Source organism: Magallana gigas, chromosome 7, assembly GCF_963853765.1.
Source record: "Magallana gigas chromosome 7, xbMagGiga1.1, whole genome shotgun sequence".
NCBI lineage: Eukaryota > Metazoa > Mollusca > Bivalvia > Ostreida > Ostreidae > Magallana > Magallana gigas.
The window spans coordinates 12,645,072-12,666,086 of record NC_088859.1 but is presented as its reverse complement, the minus strand read 5'-3'; the positions used below and the strand labels follow the sequence as shown (position 1 = coordinate 12,666,086).

The 21,015-nt window shown below is 34.2% G+C and overlaps 1 protein-coding gene across 23 annotated transcripts in view; it reads left to right on the top strand.

Moving 5' to 3' along the window:
- The first annotated feature begins 538 nt into the window (after positions 1-538).
- Positions 539-21,015, top strand: part of LOC105323136 (microtubule-actin cross-linking factor 1) — an 83,489-nt gene continuing 63,012 nt past the window's right edge. For 7 of the 23 annotated variants that reach the window (XM_066065002.1, XM_066065000.1, XM_066064999.1 and 4 more), the window contains exons 1-6: positions 539-1,102; positions 6,841-6,902; positions 10,856-10,903; positions 12,364-12,453; positions 13,409-13,486; positions 13,734-13,826. In XM_066065002.1, coding sequence (XP_065921074.1) covers positions 988-1,102; positions 6,841-6,902; positions 10,856-10,903; positions 12,364-12,453; positions 13,409-13,486; positions 13,734-13,826 — 486 coding nt within the window. In that variant the 5' untranslated portion in view covers positions 539-987. Of the gene's footprint in view, positions 1,103-1,376; positions 1,862-6,840; positions 6,903-10,855; positions 10,904-12,363; positions 12,454-12,482; positions 12,494-13,408; positions 13,487-13,733; positions 13,827-17,071; positions 17,198-19,238; positions 19,757-21,015 lie in introns of those variants that run through there. The other 16 variants (XM_066065011.1, XM_066065006.1, XM_066065005.1 and 13 more) reach the window with 10 other exon arrangements.

The following is a 21,015-nucleotide window of genomic DNA, read 5'->3' as shown; positions in this document are numbered from 1 at the left end:
TGCATTTTTCCTGTGATGGGGGTGTGGTATTTTATGCTAACTTTTAAAGATTGTCACGGTACAGTACTGCATTTTTTACTCAGCTCAAAATGTACCGTTAATTAAATTCCTATGGAACATCAGAATGGAATACGAAATTGTAAACCTTCGCAAAATATTATGAATATTTGAACTTACATATTATTTTTATTTTCATTCTCATGGAAAACAATATGTGGGTTTTTCTGATTATTGAATATATATATATATAGTCAGTTTCATTCCGTGAAATTCTACGTAGAAAGAAAGTAATGATCCGGCTGAATTTTACCAATAAACTGAAAGTAAAAAATATTAAAGTCAATTTGAACAAATGCAGTGATTTTTTTATCGCTGGAATTTAAATTAAGAATACAGTGAAATTCCAATTATTTTATCTTTATAAGATAAAAGAGTTACAAAGCAAATATCAACTACAAGGTCGGCTCTCTCATTTAAAAATTGCCTTACACGATAACGATTTTAAGCCCTTGTTTTTTGGCAATTGTAAAGTACAAAAGTAGTGTAAACACAATGCATTATATATGCAGATCGATAAATACGGCTGATACACAGCGACCTGGCAAAGGATGACATCACACTGCATGCATGCTGTAGTAGCGGCCATTTTCGCGAAATCATTTGTACAATCCCTGTGTCTGATTGAAAAGATGCCTGTGTTGTAATGTCTGTAATCACCGAGTAGTGTTCAAAACGTCATTTTTTCAAGCGCTCATTGTTGTCCGGGTGAGGGAAATTATACGGCTATTTTTACATAGGAGTCACAGAACAGGAATTTCAGTACACTCCATGGATTTGTTAGTGGTGATCGCATGTTTCATTGATTTAGAGAATACAGGCCGATGATATTTTACTGGAATCAGCTCTCACCGATCATTGAAATCTTGTACGGGGTAAAGAAAATGATGAATGAATAAAAGCTGACACATCGGTTCGAATTTCCTCACTATGGCGTCGTTCTCACCGGATTATTATTTAAGACAGTATGGAAGTGACCAAGTGCCTCTAAGTTTAGGTGCTCTTCAACTAGAACCAGCAGACCGAGCAGTTCTAAAAATCGCAGGTAATTTGAATTAATTAAAATTGATTTACTACATATCGTCCTTTGACATCGACCCTCATGAAAAAAAGAGGAAAATTGCACGTGCACATGGTAAGGCACGCGCAATTTACCTGGCAAACGCAAATATGCATGTAAAAATCTGTTACTAAGTATTCCTGTTGCATTCATGGCAATACATAATATTTAAATTGTCGTCTGTTAAAAAAATGCAAACGTCCCAATCCATTCCGGGCCGGTGTATTCAATCCGACTCGGATGAAAGTTTTACCTTTGGCCTACGTCACACAGGTAAACTTGTATATTGGGAGTTTTAATAGACACGCATGGTTTAGTGTATGAGTGACATGAATGAATTATTCTTTGCCTAGAAAGCAAAAGGAGTTGTTGTGATGGCTTTGAACCTTACCGACAGTTTAACGTCGAGGGGATGAGCACCTGCTTTTTGAACTGGTCTGAGTTTTAGTTTCATGCACCTATCGTCATGTGAAATCGAACCAATATATCGCTACAGAGTTAATGTACTGTGACTTTAACCCCGTAACGACACTTTCGATAAATAAATCGGGAATTTAATGTGTGGACGTTTAATTACAATGGGGTATGTTGTGTAGCTGTTATGTCATGGAATGTAAGGTAATGTCCATCGTCTGCTGAAAATGGACACAGCTATGTACAGATTTCGATCGGAGTCCAGCAGTGATGAGCCCCCCTCCCCCACTGCCATGGCTCACTATGAGCAGAACAGAAGGAAAGAGACAGGTATTCTAAATGTTCATCATTAGGTGAAAAATGCCATATTAAATGCTTGATTGCTAACAGGGAGAAAACTTGCAGAACAGGTGTGTTTTCACGATTGTGAACTCCCACATGTAGAAAGTTTGGTGGAATTATAGATTGAATATTTTTATTGACTACTTTAAACTTTTGGCATAGTGTCAGATAGTAGAATAAAACTGGTTATATGTGACATTGCTGGTGATTGATGCAGCAATAGATCTGCTCTTTATTAATAGGTGTGAATTTTACAGATAACAGATGTGACACTTAGAAGATAAAAATATCCCACAATATTCAATCAATTGATTTACACATAAAATGTAGGTGTTGGAACATAAATTAAAGATTAAGCTTAAGGTTGCAAACAGATATATGTAATCCATTGAACCTAGAACATTTAAAAACCTTGAAATATCTCCCCTTAGAAAGAGAGAAAGATAGGGAAATGGAGACAGAGAGAAAAGAGATTATATACTCTTTTAACTGTAAGCAGATATGTAACAATTAGTTCTGGTATATGTAATAGCTTAAAGCATTTTTTTTGTTTTTTAAAAGTTGTGTTTTTTCCTTTTAAATGTAATAGTATGTCTCTCATCAGATTGTTAGAGAGAGGATGGGGACATTTTATAAATAAAGAGCCTCATTAAAAAGCTTTAAAATGCACACTTTTCTCCACAATCATCTCTTTCAATTTTGGAGCCTTCCTCCTACTTAGCTGGAGCCATAACACCAATTTCAAATTGATTGAAGTTCATGAAATTTAAATTGCATAAAGATTTCACACTATAACCCAAAATACTGAGTTCACGTTTTAATCAATAGCTGAAGGTTTTTTCCCCAGCAATTTACAAACAATGTGTCTGCAAAATTAATGCCCATGAAAATTTTGTTTGTTTTGTTACAAGAACCTGTTTGGCTACCTACATGTAGGTGAACAATACATAAATGTCAGAATGTAGTAATAAAATAGACTCTGTTTGCATACATAATGGACTTTTTATAACGCATTTCAAATATATGTAAATTATAATGGGAAAATATTTTATCTATGGTATATTAAGCTTCAGCTGGTATTCTTTGATATCAAAAAGATGTTCACAATTTAAAAAACAATTTTAAGCCAAATTGAAAAAAATCAAAGTGAAAGTAAAATAGAAATATTTATATCCCAAAAATAAAAGACAAAATTATGAAATACAGATAGGTACAGAATTCAGATGTATATTGATAGTGTATTGCATAATAATTTGCAGCATATGTTTCAAAACAAGGAGATAAGATGCAGTTTAAAGATGCAATATGAATTTCTAACACCAGCCTAAAGCTGATCTTTTGGAAGGGGAATGCATTGATTCAAAGTTATTTTGGGGCTTCAGCCCATCTGTGCAAGGTTTGAAATAATGCATGAGACTACAAAATCAAATCTTAAATTATATACACAAATCTTCATAGATGTGTACCACCCTACTACCAGGTAGTAATTTGTGGTTCTTATAAATCTTACATGAGTATTTTCCTTAATAGAACTTATATGATAGATTTCATGATATTTATTCTGAATCACTTGGGGACAAACCCTGCATGCTTCTTTTGGTTAAGGACCAGATAGTTCATGTACTAACCTAAAAGCTTTAGGTCTACTGTGGGTTGGAAATTGGAGTTGTGGGGTGGGTACAAGGGTACTATTAAAATCAATGTACATCTTTTACTACCGTAGTGTATTTTGCCCTTTAATTGGATAGAAATAATGTTAGCTTAAAACTTATGATTTAAGAAATATTCTTCCGTTGATGATATGAATAAATGTATGTTTCAGAACTTGGAATGAAAAGAGACCATGTATATGTAGCCCGGTATACTGGTAGAGAAGATAACATTCTTGTATTTTGTGGTTGAAATGGGGCCAAATCTCTTTTCTGGCCACTGTATTGGAAGCATATTCCATCTTTTTGAAAAACTGAAACTGATTTTTAAGGTGAAGGCTGTGCTATCTTATTCATGTTATTGATTGCTGCAATATTGTTCCAGACTGTACAACGAGTCAGTCCAAAGTCTGCAAGTCATTATGGCAAATTTGGATGTCTGTGTTGGCAAATTAGCAAAAATTTACAGTTTTCAATACATGCTATCTCTGTTTTGGGACTAGTATCTTTCTATGGTATATTTAAGACTTTATGGAAGTTGATCGGTTAATTATATGCTCAATTACCCTAATCAAGACTTGGTCGTATCTTTAATGGCACTTAATTAAGTATGATATCTCTTGTAAAACACATTAAAGAAAATAGTAATCAGAAAATCATTTACACTTTTTCTGAAAAATTGAAGAATACTTTACAATCTTTGGGGGGTCTGGAGAACACAAAAAGTAGGTGACAGTCATATTAAGATTGTTTACTTAAGAAAAGACTGTAAAATCTTTTTCTCTAAGCTAGCATACTTGAGACATGCATTTCTGGTCCCATTATTTACACAATGACAAAACAGTCAGTGATAACCAAATTGAAAAAAAAAAATCTTGGTTGAACAAGCCAAGGATTTCTGAATTTCAGATATGGGAATAAATTTCAAGTTGTAGAATCCTTTTGAATGTCTACTTCAGTCTGCTTGCTGTGGTATCTTGATCTTTTTTTGAAAGAAGTGCGAGATTATTTTCAGTCCTCATGTTCACAAAATGACAAAGCGAACCTTTCGTGGGCACTGTAGTATGCGGTTTGTAGAGGTGTATAAGTTTGATATAATGGTAAGTCAGATAGGACACAACAGATTAACGCCCAGGTGTTAGCTGCATGTTACCTTGTGCATTTGTTGCTGCTGTGCAGCTCACAGCATTGTACTGACCATAGATATAGAGCTGTCAATTTGATGCAGGTACTTCACATCATATTTTAACAACAGATTAAATCCCAGGTGTTTAAGTTGTGTGATATCGTTGTGCATTTGTTGATGCTGTGCAGCTCACAGTATGAAACTAAGCTGTAGATACATGTATAGAGCTGTCAATTTGATGCAGGTACTCCACACAGGACTTGCACTGTAGTGATGTCAAAGTCTAGTCTGACTCATGCAGGCAAGCATATGGACACTGTATCGTTCGTTCATTCATACTTTATTTCCCTTGTGCAAGGATTTCTGGTACTTAAAACCTAGCTGATCATCTTTGAGATACCCTTTCATCTTGTTAATTATCATTCGCATCAGTTTATTAATATTCATGTATCATTCCATTCAGTCTTCCTTCATGGGAGGAATAGTGTGGTTTTGGCATCATGATTGAAGAGACATAAATATATTCACTTGTTGTATTAACAAATAAATTTTAAAAAGTTAATTGGTGCATGTTTTATTTAAGCTACTATGTCCATTGAACTTTAGGTATTTTGAACCCATGGTTCATACTGTACATGTACCATGCAAGGGGCAAGCTAGGTTAAAAAGCCATCCCCTGTTGTACAGAGGTACATGATTTGGCAAAAATTGAAGTGGAATTAAACACTTGTTGAATGGATGAAGGGATAAATGAAGAGGACAACAACCTGCCTAGTCCAACAATACTGTTCATTATGGCGGGAAATCTCAGCCAGGTGCCCCTCTGATTATGTTTTCATGCCTGGTCTATCGGGTCATCATTATTGAAGGGTAGAGATATCAATGTATTCATTGTCACTTGTGGGACTTGTTTCCTGGAAGGAACTATCTGTCATTGAACTGAATTATTAAATGCTTTATAATATGAGATTTGTAACATTCCACCAATAATACCAAGCCGCAGAAAATTCATTCTTGCCGTTTTAGTGTGGGTAGGCATGCAATGCATGAGGAAATTAAGGTCTCATTCTTAAGGGCATAATGTTTACCGTATATTGATATTGACTTCCTAACAATGTCTGTAATGTCCTAGCTAGCTTATATGGCAGACTTATGTTTTGTTTATATGGCAGATTGAAGCCAGGATCAGTCTGAAACAAGTTTTATCTACAATCATAGGTACATATACATCTAGGTATACCAGGTATCCTACATAATGTATCTGGATGTAAAATCGCATGATAAAATACATAAAAATAATGTGAATACATATATAAGCCATAAATTCTTCAGAGCATTTGGAGATCTACACATGGACATTGTAAAAACATAAAACTGTCTGAAGATTTGTGCACATTGAAGAATCCACTTAGATTAATGTTGTAATTACATAACTTTCTATATTGTCAGAAACTTGCAGCCTAGCAGGGTGTGCATACATATTGATTGAAACTGTTTTAAAAAGTAGACCTGTTATGTCATATGCAGCTACACCCTATCTTCTTATGTCAGAAGGAAGACCACTTAAAATGTGTAACGAGATGTGAATAAACGTTATAGGATAAAGAATTCAATTTGTCAATTAAGGAAGAAAGTAATTGAAAAGTTGCATAAAACTTGCAATGTGAACAAATCTTTCAGTACTTCTTCATTTCAAGAACTGTTGACTGTTTATCCTCAGCTAATATATCACATTTTCTGCATAGTATATACATATGTATTTCTGATTGATTGAAAAAAGAATATCCTGTGCAGCATGTTATAACCAAGACTCATACATGTAAAATGGAAGCATTCGTGATCTTTATCATTTATCTACAAAGATAGTTTCCCACTGAAGAACAGAGACACAATTTGGGTAAAAAGTTATCCTCTAGATACATGCATATTTAGAATCAGTGTCATTGTAGCAATATACATGTATCATAATAGGCTTGAACCATATAATGACATCCTATGATGTACACTATATAGGTACACTACAGGTGGAACTGTATCTACCCAGTATAGGTACATAAAAATATACTATACATGGTACGTGTAAATGTAGTTTATATATCAGATTCAGAAACTTGAGACCAAGTTTGGAAGATTGTCAAATGAGCACAGGTGTTTTCACATATTTGAAAGTTTTGTTGTTTGTTTGATTTCAGATGAAAGAGATGCAGTCCAGAAGAAGACATTTACCAAATGGGTCAACAAGCATCTCCTGAAGGTATGCAAGCTGACAAACAAAAACAAGACAACTGGTTTAAATTCTCAGTGTTTTTGTAGCGTTAAATTCTTACATGTAACTTTATCTCAAATCAAGTTGAAGAGCGTGACATTTACACTTGCTGTTGACAAATAGAGTCAGTAAGCGGAGGCAGGACTTAATTTAATTGTGAACAATCTCCTCTTTTGTTGGTCAGTCAGCCATAGGAATGCTGATGTATCAGTTTGTAAATATTTGTCGTAAACTTTAAATGTAATATGTGCTATCAGTTTGATGTCAACAATTGACATGGGTTACAAACATGAGATTTTGCAACTTTTTGAAAGCTAAGAAAACATCAAGTATATATAGAAGAAAATTGTTGTGCCTTGGAAGCACTTGAGAATCTTTAATAAATGAATCAATACATACACAACTCCAAATACTTTTTAAATATGGCCAGGTTACTAAATGCTTGTTTTTTTTACATAAGAAGCTTAAAAAAAATCAAAATAAGGAATGAAGTTTCTAAAAATTCAACATGGAATACTAGTACAGATATTCAATGATTAATAATTAGGTTCTTATACAAATTAAGTACAGAAGCACAATATTTATTAGTACATGTATCTATATTGTATATCTCTCTCATGAGGACTATATAGTATAGCCTTTTATCTCTCTAAAAGTTTTATTGATAAATGAATCTCAGGAAAAGTTTCTTTAATGACATTCATACACCTACGTTGTTGCTGTTGTCCTGTCAGTAGCATATTATTACCTGGTATGTAGCACTAAATACAATCTAATTATCATTTCCCTTTTAAACGTAGAAATATCTGCTACTGATTCAAATCTCTGACAGGAAACATTTAGCACCTATTTCCTTTTAGAAAATGCATCATAACATATGTACAAATGTTGTGCAATCTGCAGTATTCTGGAGTGTTCTGCAATCTACTCTTCACAATCTCAGTGTAAAATTTTTTAACATTTATGATGTACTCAATAATAGATATGCAATGTATAATCATTGAGAGAAAATCCACTGACTTTTTCGTCCATTCAAATGAATACAAAAGCTTGACCTTTCCTGAAATCTTTTAAGACTTATTAACATTTCATTTTAATATTTTAATACTGTGCCTTCTCTCAGTCTTTCATTTTTTATCTAGCTGGAGGGGACAAAAATGTTATTACGGAAAGTGCCTAATTAAGATTAGGCAAGTGCTTGAAAAGTATTAATTTTGGGGGGCGTTTCATGGATCAAAGTAATACAAGCTTAGAAATGTTGGAATTTTCACAGTACTTCAACACTCTAATGAATTAGCAGGCAGAGGATTTTTTGCAAAAGTATTTTAAGACCTGGTCCCTCTAGGCCTATATAGGCCCCCCAGTGTAATAACAAGTAGAAGAAGTATTTTCTTTTTTTTACCATTCCAAGAAACATTTTCCCTTGCAGTATGAAACATCTGGAGAAAATAAAAGTCATGATACCTACTCTACGACCTGGTGTATTCACTTACTTAATTGTAGTAAAAACTGATTAGTGACCTAGATAATGTAACCAGGAGGTTGTAAAAAGGGAATATTGTACAAGAGACTAGTAGCATACTACGCTCTGCAATATCTTACTAGGATGTGTAGAGGTATGCTTTTTATTGGTGGCCAGCTATAACTCCACGGTAAATTCCCACTTTGTGTGTTACCTGGGCAATAACTCAGTTGTCAGCTGGTCGACTCAGGTGTGCTGGGTGGACCTGTGTAATCCATGGCCAGCAGCTAGGGCCAGCTAGCGAGGGCACGTGTCATTAATTATCAAGGTGCAAGCAATCGTTTTTACAGGCCTTAATTCACACAGCCCATGCACACACATATATAACTGTGCACAGACTTTGTTCTTAAGTGCTCATGCCAATTCTTCCTGTTTTGTCAGACAAAATTTGCTGTTAATACAGTATTATATCAAATTTGTGACATCAATATATGTTATTTTGTCAATCACTGATAACACTTTCCCCAGTGTTGCCCCCAAAAGATCATCAAAATTGACAAACATAGACCAAGCCCTTGTTTAGCCACAGGGGTGTGTGGGTCAGGATTAATTCTCTGGGTCTGGTGTAGGAGTTATATTTTCTGTCAGTCTCATTTGATGTAAGAAGTTGTTTATTATGACTGTACCAGTTGGATCAGCATTTCCCCTTATCTCATCACTTAGTCAGGAATACTTGTGTTGTAGTGTAGAGGCTCCTTTGTTATAAAGAATACTGCCCCCTCACACCACCTAAACTCAAGAGCCTAGTATACATGTAGGGACACACCCACTGAAGAAAGATGTATTGGATATTTGGGGTTTGGGGACGAGAGGAATATTTTAACAAGTATTAATTATTCTCCAATCTTTAAATCACATTTTCATCCCAGTTATATGCATAACTGTGATGAAACTTCTTTCGAGCAGTTATAGCATTTCCGCTCGCCTCGTGTAAGGGTAAATGTCTTCTTTGATAGCTAGAGCTCTCGTTATACAGAGGGAAGAAAAAATGTGTGAGGAAGTATGTAGTGTAGAAATGCCAACAAATATACTACCTTTGTGCACATGGGAAGAAGAATTTAAAATTAGAATCAAGTGAACCTATTTTTCGTGCCAATAGTGGTGAACATTATGTTTGACACAATCAATCTGAATGGGAGACTGGCATGTAACCAAGAATTAATCCAGACATATGGTTAGAATGTGCCCCACAATTCATAAAGATCCCCCTCATCTGTATGATGGGTGGATACGGGAAGTTAGATGTCTATCGATAAAAATATACAACATGATGTAGCATTACCCATACCTGAATATGCCCTATAGCTCCCTTCCCCATATTCCCTCTCCCTACAGCAATATTTGTCATGGTCATGTACCTATAAAGACAGAGTACATATGACTTTTGTTGTTAACAATGCAAGAAGGATGTTGATACAGCTTAACTATGAACTGTAAATAATTGATTATGTATGAATTTGCCCATGTTTTGTTGGCCAAGAAGTAGCTATTGAAAGCGGTCCAAATCCCATATCTGGCATTTACTGCATGTAATTGAGTACTAGAGGTCAAATGCCAAGCATATAATTAGATTTGAATGATGCATGTTCATAAACATGTACAAGCTGGTCAATATTGTGACCTGTAACTTGATTACTCTCGTGTGTTAGGATTCGTCAACACTGCTTGCTGGATGATCGAATCTGATGACGGTTTAATAATAAATAAATGTTTTTATAATGTGTTTATCTTTGATCTATTTCGTCATGTCTCAGAAAGATGATGCTCGATTGAGTCAAAATGCAAATAAACATTTATTTTTTGTTTGTTTTATGCATCAAACATTATGTAGTAATGTCTGATGTGCCTCTGATAAATCAATACTATAGGGAGGCTTCCATCCCTACAAACAATGCAGGACTGAGAATCCACATATGTCCATAGACTGTCCCATTAATGACAATACAGGCATTTATACAGCTACAGAAAAAGTAATTTGACCCCTCTAATTAATTTGATATGTATAGCCTCGTCAGTGCGTATTGTTTCTAATTTTGGCCTCTGTTCCTACAATATGCAGACCCTCTTGTATTCAGTAACAAATCAAGTACAAAACAAACTAATGTGGCCAGTCTGTTGAAGGCTGGAAGTGGTGTTTACCTTGTTCAAGCCACGATAGCTGCTTATTTGAACCACTGCCAGTTTGATAAACTAGTAAATACAGTCTGAAATGGGAGGCTACTCTAATTGTCATATTTGTTTTAGTGAGTCTGCATCTTACACAGTTATCTTCTCTTTAAAACTTGTTTTTTATTGTTAAGCAACATTATTACTATTAAGTATATATACATATAGATATTTCAATGATTTTAGAGACTTTCATTACTCTAAATGTTATAATGTACTGGTAATGTTTTATAATGTTTATACTATTACATAGTGGTCTCCCCTTCCTGTTGATTATATGCAGCACTGGAGATTTTCGCAGGTTTGATATCAATCCTAAAGATGCTATGCTGCATGATTTGTTGTGTTAATTCCCCCCAAATTGAAAGAAAAATACTCATTTTACATTTGATAAATGTTTGTAAGATAGCCATTTGTTACAGTTAATTATGATGTTTGTATATGCGTCTGATTGCTTAAAACATTTCATTTTTTTTAAATTATCAAATTTTGTAGTTTGGATAGAATAAAAAACACTGAGTTTATTTCATTTATCGGCATGCATTGTTTTGATGCCTCTACATTTGCGTCTGATTATTTGTTCGAATCATTTAGAAAACATTTTGTGGAAATGTCTCCATTCATCACCCTTGTTCGTGACAGAGATTCTAATGGAGTCCGGTCAACACACTAACTTATAGGCCATCAATGGCAATCATCAATTTTCTTTTAATTATCTTTTTAATTTAGTGGAGATTTCTTCCCTTAATTCGTTTTATTTGTTGATTTTAGAGTTAGTTTTGTTTATCTTAATTGGGAAAAAAAAAATAGGGTATATAAGTTTTGTATTTGGTGGGATGGGAAGGATGTATCGATTAATTGCTACACTGGTCTCTAGCTACCAATAGGCGAAGCTCGTAATTGGAATACAAAAACTGATTTAAAGATATTTATTATAATTATATGTATTATGTTTATATAGAGGTGAACGAAGAAATCGAACCATAGCTATTAACACTAGTTATTTTAGTCATGTGCAGTTCTAAATATTTCTTTTGAAGTGGGGAGATGGTTGTGTTATAAAAAAAGAAATCTTTGCCAGGAATTAGTGGTAATTAACTCTGCACGACCTGTCAATTGATTTCAATGATTAATTTATAAAATTAAAAACTTAAGATGAAGGGTCAAATTTAGAAAATCGTGCGCGGCAGACTGCACAATATGTTAATCATCAATGCGCATGCTTTATTGTTTTTATTAAGCATGTCTGTGTCTTATATGCATTCCATTGTTAATTGTTCTACCTTAGTGTGTTGAAATGTAAATGTTGTGGTTTTAAGACATTTTCATTCATCATTTTTTATATTTCGTTGTTTTAAGATTTATGCCAACATGTTTACTTAAATTAAAATTGAGAAAGCTGTTACAATGTCCCTTAAATATTTTTTTATGCTTAGTTTATAGCATCAACAGTATTTTGACAAGGTTCTGAGGAAGTATAGCTTGACGTTGAATGCTTTGTTATATTTTTTCTAATATTACATATTGATATACATTCTCTGTTGCTGGAATATACTTTGTTTCAAAAAATACTGGTAAAGCATATAACATAAAAAATGTCTTTATTAAAATTATCACGGAGTTTATTGAAGAATGAAGATTGATACCAAGAAGCATATTTTTTATGTTTCGTACTTGTGTACAAATCTGAATTCAATTTGATTTTATAAATGTGAGTGTTATGTATTAAGATCCTAATTAGGTCATGTTGACTATTTACAGGCGGGTAGACGAGTGATTGACCTGTTTGATGATCTTCGAGATGGACACAACCTGATCTCACTGTTAGAGGTCCTAGCCCACGATACTCTGGTATAATATTATACATAAATTCATAGCCCACGATACTCTGGTATAATCTTATGCATTAATTCATAGCCCACGATACTCTAGTATAATTTTGTGTACAGTATCATTTCATAACCTGTCTGTCAGTTAAAGAAACAAATTTATCTTTGATTTTGTTCCAATGTATATAGATCTAAATCTTAGTTTACTAACAGTTTTGGGAGGTATCTTTGGCAAAAAGAAAGTTTTTCCACAATTAATAAACAATATTATCAAACTTACAAGCAGAAGCAAAACCCTATAACAAAAAAAATTTTGAGATTTGTGAAGCTGTAAAAAAAATATTTTGCGTTAGTTTCCGGAGTTTAACAAAACGAGCAGCATAAGGGGACCAGGCTGTTTGTTTTTCCGGATTATTGCTATCAAAGTGATTGAGTCCCGAGATTAAATTTTTTAGACATTTAACTTTGTTTGTTAGTTGATGGTAGATTAGAGAGCTTGAATGTCATAACTCCAAGTAATGTCGACCAGACGATCAGGGTCGATAAGAAACCCTGGCCCGTTATCTCCGTAGATAACACTGATTACAGTGTCATCTTGTTTTAATTTAAGCATAGGAATAAACAGATATTTAAAAATAATTAATTATTCTGTATTTTTCCTTGCAATTGTAAATTGTAAGCAATTATAAATTTTGATCTCACAATGATGTTTTAAGACTATACTTTGTTGTTGATAGCTTTGTTGCCATGCAATGATATGTTATCTAGAGAAGCTGCATTCTTGGAAATTAGATTGTTTCAAATCCTGTTTTGCAAGTGATTCAATCAAGTTATCTTGTTGAAGTTTAAAAGTCTGTAGATTTATGAAATAAACAAATAAGTAATTATATATATATATTAACTTACATTTAGTAACATTTCAAGTGGATTTAGTTGGTTTGATCTAATTATGCACCTATGTTGTTTTTTCTTTTAAGCCCAGAGAAAAGGGTCGCATGAAATTCCACAAAATACAAAATGTACAGATTGCTTTAGAATATCTCAGTAAGAAAGGGGTAAGTATTCATTATAAATGTGTTGATTTGTTTGCAAAATCATTGTTTAGCACCAGCTTTGAAGTGTTGACATGGGTCAAATTAAACCTTTAATATGCATTCATTGAGAAAAAAAACCCACATGATTTTACTTAGGTTGATTGTGCTTTTATTTAGTATTAAGTAATTGTTTTTTCCAAACATTTTTTGATCAGTATGATTAAATATATGTAGAATCTGCAATAGAAAACTGTTTTTTCTAAATCAGATTCGACTGGTGAATATTCGCTCGGATGAAATAGTGGACGGCAACCCAAAGCTGACCCTGGGATTAATCTGGACCATCATCCTCCATTTCCAGGTAAGGCTGTTTGGTAAAAATAAAAATAAGGCTAAAAAAGAAAAGGGGTGCAACTTGTTTGTTAAGAAAATTATTCGAATGTCTCTCGGCGTTCATGTATTAATCTATAGATCTATCAAACTTAATTTGGCAAAGTTTAGCAGATGTTTAGAAAGTTTGGGAAACCCAGCCCTTTTGGATATATGCAAAAACCAGCTGCATGTGCACAGCAATGGTAGGATTTATTGTATTGACAGGATAAGTTGTTTATAGGTTCAGGGCCTGTCACATGAGGCTTTGAGGTCCTCTGTATTTTACTGTTTTCTATTGGCGATAGAATTATTTTCACACAGATAATGCCAGTTCTTTACATCCACTTTAGACCATCAATGGAGAAGATTCTTGGGATTATAACACAGGTGCTTGGTATCTGTTGATTTTAAATGCATATTTAAAAGCCGCATGGGGGGATAATTGATTGTCCTTAATGTTGCTTTGAGTTAATTTTAACTAGCTTTGTGTTTCATCTTGACACTTTTGAATTTTTTCAACACAACCTGCAACGACTTGTAAACAGTCTACGAATAGATAAGGAAAAAAAATGACAGCGTTAAATTTCATTCATTGGATTTCATAGCATTCTTCCTTACAATCTGAAAGTTGGGCATTGTGGTAGAATTGTTTAGTCTTACGTTGCAGACTGAAAGTAATTTGTTATTTGATGTTTATGTGGAAGAGTATGCTTAATCCTCCTTTTGATCTGGAATTTGAGAATGTTTAGATATATCTACCATTATCATAAAACCAATTCTTAAGTCATTAGATAAAAAATATAAAAAATCTAGTGAAATTTTATGAATCTGGTGTTGCAGAATTCATATTGCTTTTAATTCTTATCTCTGATTTTCCTGTCAAGTAAATTAAAGAAACTCTCGTTCTGAGCCAATCGTAGACTCTCTACTGTGCAACTGTGTCTGGGATAAGATAGATGCACTGAGATGAGATGAGATGATTTATGCTTGGACTCCTGTGATTTTGTTAAATCATAAACCCTTTGACTCATCATTATGCTGATGAGTCAACAGTCTAAGACAGGACTAGGAGCAGACTCTATCAGATGGCATTTTCACTCACAAATAAAAATAAAAATCCTGATGCAATGGCTTTCGGGTCTCTGCTAGCTTGAGTGGTGTTCGGAAAGGTTTTCTGGTAGAGCACATTGCTTGCATGGTGCTTCCATCCGTGCAGACAGAGGGAGCACTCTGCAAGAAATCCTAATATCATTTTGATTTCTGATGGAGATAACACAGCTGTGGCTGATTATAATGTTTGATGGCAAAATGATACACAGATAAAAATGCAGGGTGAAGTTTTTTGACATATTGTGATGATGTACTGGGGTTCATGGCTTACTCACTTTTCCCTGGCCAGCTGACACAGTGATGCCTTCGAGCCCTGAGATTGCTGCTGGAAAAAAAATATCTGGTTCCACCAAACTGTGATGTCTGATCGGCTGTGGAATTTGGTGTCATAAGAAATCAAGATAAATGAGACATACTGGTACATGGATTCTCACCAACTGTTTTAGTACTTGTTAGGGCATTTAAAAGCAGATTTGATGTCCCGAATTGCTGAAGCAAATTGTCTGCTTGCTGATAGGGACGGAAGCACCTGTATGTCACATTAAGTTCAACTTGGAACAACTTTTCTCACTTTGATTAAAATCTTGCAAACACTGTTAACAAAATTAGTCATCAATTCACATTTAATTACCAGTGCTTGGCCATGTTATTAAAATGATAATTAGGTGTTTATAAATTCTTTTGAGGTTTTAAATTGATTTAATTATTCAACATCCACGCGTAGAGTGACATACGACTTACCATACAGCAGACCATGTACCATATTCGTACGCAATCCCATCTTTCATTATAATTGCTAATTGCAAGCTGACTTCTTAATGTATAAAAAAGAAAAGCCTTCATCACAATTTAAACCTCATTGATGGCAAAGTTTCTAATTTTTTGAAATTCCGGAAATTATCAAATTATCTTTTTACTGAAAATTACCAAATCTCATTTAAATTTTTTGCCTATAAAATTTCATTCAGATGCTTAATAAAAAAAATAACTTTTTATCCGCAAGTCTTCTCCAGTTTCTACCCAATTTTCTTAATAGAATGTATACGGTACATCTTAAAAGAAAAGTTGTTATGTTCACAATAAATGAATATTTGGGCAATAATTTCAGGACAAAGAAAAAGTTCTTCTTTTTGCAATAATGGTTCAATGGAGGTTCAGTAACTTTTCTTTCTTTCTTTTTTTTTTTTTTTTACACAGATAGCCCACGCCAATATTTTCAAATTTTATGTTTTTTACAGAAAAAAAATCCTGATACCGATCTTTTCTTCTTTTTATTTTTTATCAAAGTGAATCACAAGTGCTCATGTCTTTTCACCAAAATGTCTGAAATGAAAAATCACCAGTTCTTGATCTGAGTGTTGCTTATCAATAAGGCTAGATAGGTGAAACAGTAAGCTCTGGGCAGTGATTGTATAATTGAGCTATCACAAACTTAGCTGTGTTGTGTTTTCATCGGTTGATGATGCATGTGATAGCTTTCCTATCCAGACTTGGTGTGTAAAGAACACCCTCAGTTTACTTTCTCTGTGAAACAAGAGTTTGGCATGACCAGTATTCGGGTGAACAAATTGAGAAACAGAGGGCAAAAAAGCCAAGTTTGTGAACAAAAATTATGGAATGTTTGTTTTTGAGTTAACGAGAGCCTGTTTATGCCGTCAGTAATTTGATGTGGAGGCCCATGTTCAATTGTTTTGGAATATCCAAGAGTATTCCGCAGTGTAAAGGGGATTTTTGACGTGAGGTTAATTAAATACGCATTTATCCCGGAAAAGTAAGTTTTGATAAAAACAGACTGGATGGATAGGTTTTCAAATAATTGAAAGTTTTCACTGACTGGCCGAAGAAGCTGTATCAGGCATATCATTTTCATTCTACAGAGATTTTGATGTACCTAGAGTAATTTAATTTCTCTAATTTGATGAGTGAATGGATATTGAGGAGGAGAGCACTGCTGTTTAATGTGTGTGCTGTTATATAACCACCAAGCAAATTTATCTCCGTTACCTCAAACCATCCAGCACTAAATTACTAGGAGGAAATACATGTGCTTTTTTGCAGCCTGGATTAATTGAAAACATGGGATAATTGTTTCTACCTTCACAGCTATACTTTTGTGGGTTTTTTTTTTCACACACACTCTCATTTTCATATTTATCTCATGGATTGGAATTATTTGCTAGTGTGGAGACAATGATGAACTTTACTTATAACCTCAAGCGTAAATTTAAACAGAAGTTCTCCAAGAAAAAGGTAAGATAGCAAGCTTTGTTGTTTAATTTGTTTAAACCTTCCTGTACATTAGGATAATTGATACCAGGGCAAAATAGACTCTGCAGCCAACCAAACTTAAATGAATTTGATTCTTGTTCTACAATGTATTGTGTTTTTGCATTAAAGTGTGTCTTAATGCATTGAAGTTTCAAACTCAATTTTTGAAATTATATGAATTACAAATAAGTGTATATTAATGAAAAATGACAACAACAAACTGTCAACCATCCTAGAATATATAAATATATGGTATATATGTTGTAGTATGGTTTTTGGACCAATTTTTTCTTTAGTACGCTCCATTCAGACAGTGAGACAAAAACGTGATGGATCTTAGCAAGGTTAAAGAGGGTTGCGTTTTGTTCTGCAGGGGAATCTTTTGAAGGCGATGAATGACATTACATAGATTGATAAATAATTACGCAGATTTCTGCGATAGTACATTTGATTCTTCAGCTGATGAAGTATTTGTTTAGCTCAACTAACATCTGTTTTTGGGATTATAGACTACAGGAAGGAAAGGTAGATTGCTCAAAACAGCTTTATTTTTCAGTGGGAGGGAGATCTCGTTTTTCAGTGAGAAAGGGATCTTGATTTCTGCTTATATTAATGGTGTGGGGTTTTATGGTATATGATTTGATGAATAGTTTTCAAGCTTGAAAGTGCAGAAACATATTACTGTGTGGGGGGACTTTATTTCTTATCAAAAAGATGGCTTCTGATAACTTATCATTTCAGAATTCATCACTTAAAAATTGCAAAAAACATGGTCATATATTTTGTGCTTGATGGATTTTTATGTCTCATTCCCTCTCAAAAGAACCTGTATTTTGTGTTTTGGAAGTTGTTTTAGAAAGGGATTAAGATAAGGAAATTGTGAAACTTTTTGGAAGTAAAATGAAAGATTGGCAGTATATTTCTCTGCAGTGTACAATACATATTTGATTCCAGCATCCTTGCTGTTTAGGTTTTGCAGGTTTTTGACAAGTAAAATCATAAAACAAACATTCCCCAGTATTTCTGTCTGTTATCATACCTGGTGCACAAAAATAAAAGTGACGTACGAGGAACAGAGAACCTAGTTTTTTTGTGCAGCATCTTTGCCATTAATGAATTGCCACATACCCAAAGCAGTGGTATAATGAAAACAAAGTGACATAATGTTCCAGATGGCTGAGTCTGATGCATAGGGGATGGAGTATTATGTATTCAACCATCTCCTGCTAAGTTGTAGACAACCTTCCATCTCAACGGGTGTCTATTCATCTGGCAAGGTCCATTCACAAGAAAAGGTTATACCCCAAAAGAATTTAACTAAGGACAAATGAATGAAAAATGGAGAGTTGCTTTGACCTAGAGTGCTATGTGTGGCTGAAGGACAAGTTGCTGAAAATTGATCACAGAACATTTGTTCATGAGTTGAATGCCCCTATGAGGAATTGTTTTCGTACACTCAATGGCTCTCTGTCACAAGAGTGTTTATAAACGGCCAGGTTGACTCATAATGTAGTATTTGTTTAAAATCGTTTCATCTTACCATTAGAAGAAATACCTCATTTATAGAGGAAAAAATCAGGATATTCTTGTTTCCTTGAATCAGTGGAAGAAAATTCCAAACAGTCAAGAATATAATGATCCATTTATCAACTTGGATCCTAATAGAGATATAGGGCACAACATGACCCCGAAAAACGCAAATATTTTGATAAGTGGCCCCAACAGGCCATTTGGATTGTCCATGCAATTGTTGTATATAGACCCTGTGAAGAATCGGGGTATTGTAAAGCCCTAGGATCAAGACTCTACCATTAGTGTACCTGAGAATCGTGTAATTGGTCAACTGACATTGGGGGATTACTGTATCAGTACGTAGTGTTTGTTCAGTGTGTATACCCGAAGAGCGGCCCACACCCTGTGGTCTGGTTCACACTGTCGCTAACAATATTGACAAAGGAGACAGAACGGAATGGCTGCACAAGTCTTTTATTTTTTTCTGTGACCGGCTGATTAAATGCAGATCGAATTTCGTGCAGGGTTTGGATACCTTGACCTGATCTCACTTTATGAGCTTGATTAAGTGACAATAGTATTGGATTAACCCTCTAATCTGTTAAAAATTCACAACAGTTTGGCAGAGAGGCGATTTAATGTTGATCACACCGCATTTGGCACCCAATCCGATCATTTGAATACACTAAAAAAAGAAATTGTATATTTACATTCAGCAGTGTATTTGATAGACAGATATTATGTTCGTAGGCTTTTGTGGTGTTATTCATGGGCAATTTTACAAACTCTGAATGGGAAATATTTAGCGTCGCATGTGAAATTACTTATTGGAGCAGAAACAACTTAAAGGATTTTGACGGGACCAACCTGTGTTAAGGAGGACCTTTTTGTAATGTGAGGGTAAAAACTTAAGGGGGAAGCATGTTTTCATGCTTCAGAAAAAAGAAGAAAAAACTTAAAGGGAAGCCTCCTTTGGCTTCAGAGGCAGTTGTTTCTGTGAAGGAACCTCAGCGTCAGGCTACGCAACAGGTAAAACCAGATCTTTTGTGAACTCAGAATAGACAACACTCGATCTAAAAACAAGATTGCCGAACAATTAGAGTGAGATGAAAGCTGCAAAACATTGTGTTTGCAAAAACCATTTGACATGTGCAATGATTAGGAAAAAATCATTCCTTTTAAGAATTTGATTAAAATAACCTTATATACTTCTATTATTTTCCAAAATTTAAATTACAATTTGATTTCTACTATTGTTGTATCATGATGATTCAATAAGATTTTTTTCTAATAGTTAAAGTAAACTTAGGGCTTGGAAGGAAACAGAGGTGACATATGAATATTATTTTCATTTTGTCAAAGAAAACATTATGTCCTCAGCTAATGTCACCTGTAAATAAATATGGAGGACCCGAAGGCTCTATTTTGCACTTGAGAGAACACACTGTCCTGCTTTTTATCTCATCACAAAAGGATTTAAATGTTGTCAGTCTTTAAGCCTTTGTTTTAAGATATTCCACTACTCGAGTTCACATTCCTGTATTTAGGCCATTCTCATCATTAAGAGACTGTGGAGTAGTGTGGACCGTCTTTCAGATAACTCACTTAAGATTATTAATGAAGCTAGCTAATGTGAATTCTTAATACTTGTGGAAATAAAGAAATGGACCAAATGTGATAGCTAGTCTAATTTGTCATTTCTGGGTTGAAAATCCCATTCTTTCTGGATTATATGGTATTTCTGCAAGTCATAGCAAAGAGCTAGAATTCTAGTATGTTAGAAATAATTGTTTATGGTAATGACGGTGTAAACAATATTATATGTATAAGATGATAGTAACTGGGAACTAGCTCTTACAAGTTTGTATAGGAATTATCTGTAAATACTCGCTGCACATGATGCGGTTAAAACCACACAAACCAATTTTTTCCTGTAAAACCTAAGGTTAACTCATGTTTGTTTGAGTTTGATTCTCGGGTTTTGTAAGAAAAACATCTTTTTTAATGCCACTTTGTCAGTCTCAAGAGATTTTTATGTTTCCCTTTTCATTTTTTTTGGAGCCAAATTTTTTCCCTTTCTTCCGTAATGTTGGATGATTATAAATATATCCGTCTTGCGTACAGAAATGAATATATTGCCCATCTATATCACATGCCAGCCACTCTGTTTATAATTGATAGTCTCTTGTACCTACAAAGCATATTCCGAAGTTTGCTGAACTTGATCAAGCAGCTAATGAGAATTTATACAGTATTTAATATGACATGGAGACCAGATGTTGAGCAGA